This window comes from Colobus angolensis, unplaced genomic scaffold, assembly GCF_000951035.1.
Source record: "Colobus angolensis palliatus isolate OR3802 unplaced genomic scaffold, Cang.pa_1.0 Scaffold137, whole genome shotgun sequence".
Taxonomy (NCBI): Eukaryota; Metazoa; Chordata; class Mammalia; order Primates; family Cercopithecidae; genus Colobus; species Colobus angolensis.
The window spans coordinates 5,538,393-5,540,537 of record NW_012114455.1 but is presented as its reverse complement, the minus strand read 5'-3'; the positions used below and the strand labels follow the sequence as shown (position 1 = coordinate 5,540,537).

At 38.6% G+C, this 2,145-nt stretch overlaps 1 protein-coding gene across 2 annotated transcripts in view; it reads left to right on the top strand.

The window, feature by feature from the left end:
• PRDM10 (PR domain containing 10) overlaps nt 1-2,145 on the top strand; it is a 107,664-nt gene that overhangs the window by 49,671 nt on the left and 55,848 nt on the right. For both annotated transcript variants that reach the window (XM_011934680.1, XM_011934681.1), the window contains exon 4: nt 453-512. In XM_011934680.1, the coding sequence (XP_011790070.1) occupies nt 453-512 (60 nt within the window). The remainder of the gene's footprint in view (nt 1-452; nt 513-2,145) is intronic.

The following is a 2,145-nucleotide window of genomic DNA, read 5'->3' as shown; positions in this document are numbered from 1 at the left end:
GAAATGGCTGTAATCCTTGGGAATGTAATCCTCTTCTGGATGCCTGTCTATCTCCATCCATTTTCATTTAATCACAAGGCTACGCCTGTGAGTAGTGTTATGTGTGAACCTATGAACCCTTGTTCATGTCATTCTCTTTTGTTTTCACGAGATGCCTTTTTAATTAACTGTGACATTCAGCCCCAAGAAAGGCTTTGCTTAGGAGTAAAATTGTGAAGCATGTTAGCCATTGGGATGGTTAGCTTCTACAGTCTCTTTGGAGCCATCTGAATGAAAGGCTTTAGCTAAATTTAAGATTACTATCTTTATTTTCTGTATTAATGAAAGATTATTACTAGCTAAAATGGGAGTTAGCTTTTCTAAAAACTGGTGCTTAGCAATAGGATAATTTTGCTGTGTAGGCAGGCTATCCAAAGAGCTACTGATAAGTTTTTGTTTGTTTGTTTGTTTAGACTCTGTTTACAGACCCAGGCCAGGTAGCTTATGTCCAGCAGGATGCTACAGCTCAGCAGGTAATGAATTGTCTTTTTCTTGTTTGGGGATAACACTGTGAATGCTACTGTGCCTGGAATGCCCCCATGCCTTCACACTGCACCATCTCTGGATGTTTGTTTCTTATGTACTAAGAATGTTCTCCAGCTCCTTTAATGAAAACAAAGCAAAATGTAACACAATATTAACATATTTCAATAAGTATATACTGGAATGATCTGGTAATAGAAAGTGATTTGTCAGAGAAATTTTTAAAAATAAGCATATAAACAGGGTATTGGTTCAAGAACCAAGGAATAATCATGAGGTTTAAAAGTGTCTGCCTTTTTGGAAACTGATATAGCTTTTGTGCTTGCTCTATTTTTAAATGCTGAAAAAAAGATTCTTGCTTAAATTACATATAAATGTGATTCCAATTTTCCTCGTGCCAGCTTCTGAAAAGTTGAGTTCTTCTTGGTTTTCTTTTAAAGCATTTCTTTCCCATTACCTTCATTCTTCATATATCCTACTTGGCTTTGATGACTTCCTCCTTATTTGTTGCAAGAATGTGAAAGTGATGAAGAAGGTGTGGGAGCAGCTGGGCACAGAGGGTCCTGCCTGTAATCCCAGCACTTTCGGAGGCTGAGGTGGGAGAATCATTTGAGACCAGACTGGGCAATAGAGAGAGACCCCATCTCTGCAAAATTTTAAAAATTAGCCAGATGTGGTGGTGTACACCTGTGGTTCCAGCTACTTGGGAGGCTAAGGTGGGAGGATCCCTTAAACCCAGAAGTCTGAGGCTGCAGTGAGCTTTGATTACACTACTGCACTCCAGCCTGGGTGGCAGTGTAAGACCCTGTCTCAAAAAATAAACAAACAAAAACCAAATAGGTTTACTTTCATGTCAGGTAGTGTGACTGTAATTTGTCTGTATTACTGAGTGCCATGACTGATTAATAATTAAATTATTCTCATTAAGAAGCACTTTCTGGCCAGGTGTGGTGGCTCACATGTGTAATCCCAGCACTTTTGGAGGCTAAGGCAGGTGGATCACTTGCGGTCAGGAGTTCAAGACCAGCTTGGCCAACATGGTGAAACCCCGTCTCTAGTAAAAATACAAAAAACTTAGCCAGGCGTGGTGGCGTGCACCTGTAATCCCAGTTAATTTGGGAGGCTGAGGCACAAGAATCACTTCAACCTGGGAGGTGGAGGTTGCAGTGAGCCAAGACTGTGCCACTGCACTCCAGCCTGGGCGATAAAGCAAGACTCCATCTCAAAAAAAAAAAAAAAATTAATTAATTAATTAAAATTTAAAAGAAGAAGCACTTTCTGCTTTTTTATTTCTTGGTAGAAGATTTGTATGCTTCTGTTTCAAAATTTAGAAAATGAACACTAGTTGTATTAATATCATCTGAAATATAGGGAGGGTTGTTAGGAGCCTTTGTTATGTCAGTTGGGGTTAAATTCATTCATGACTGGCAGTGAATGGCAATGTAGTGGAGGTCTTTGAACGTAAATGAGAACTGTTATTTATTTTAATAATTTTTTGTAATAGGTATATTCTTGACCCAAACCAACCTCATTTCTGTACTTATTGATTCCAACAGGGATGCTACATTGATTCCATCAAACAAGCAATGAAATATATATATATATATATGGATGATCTGGTCT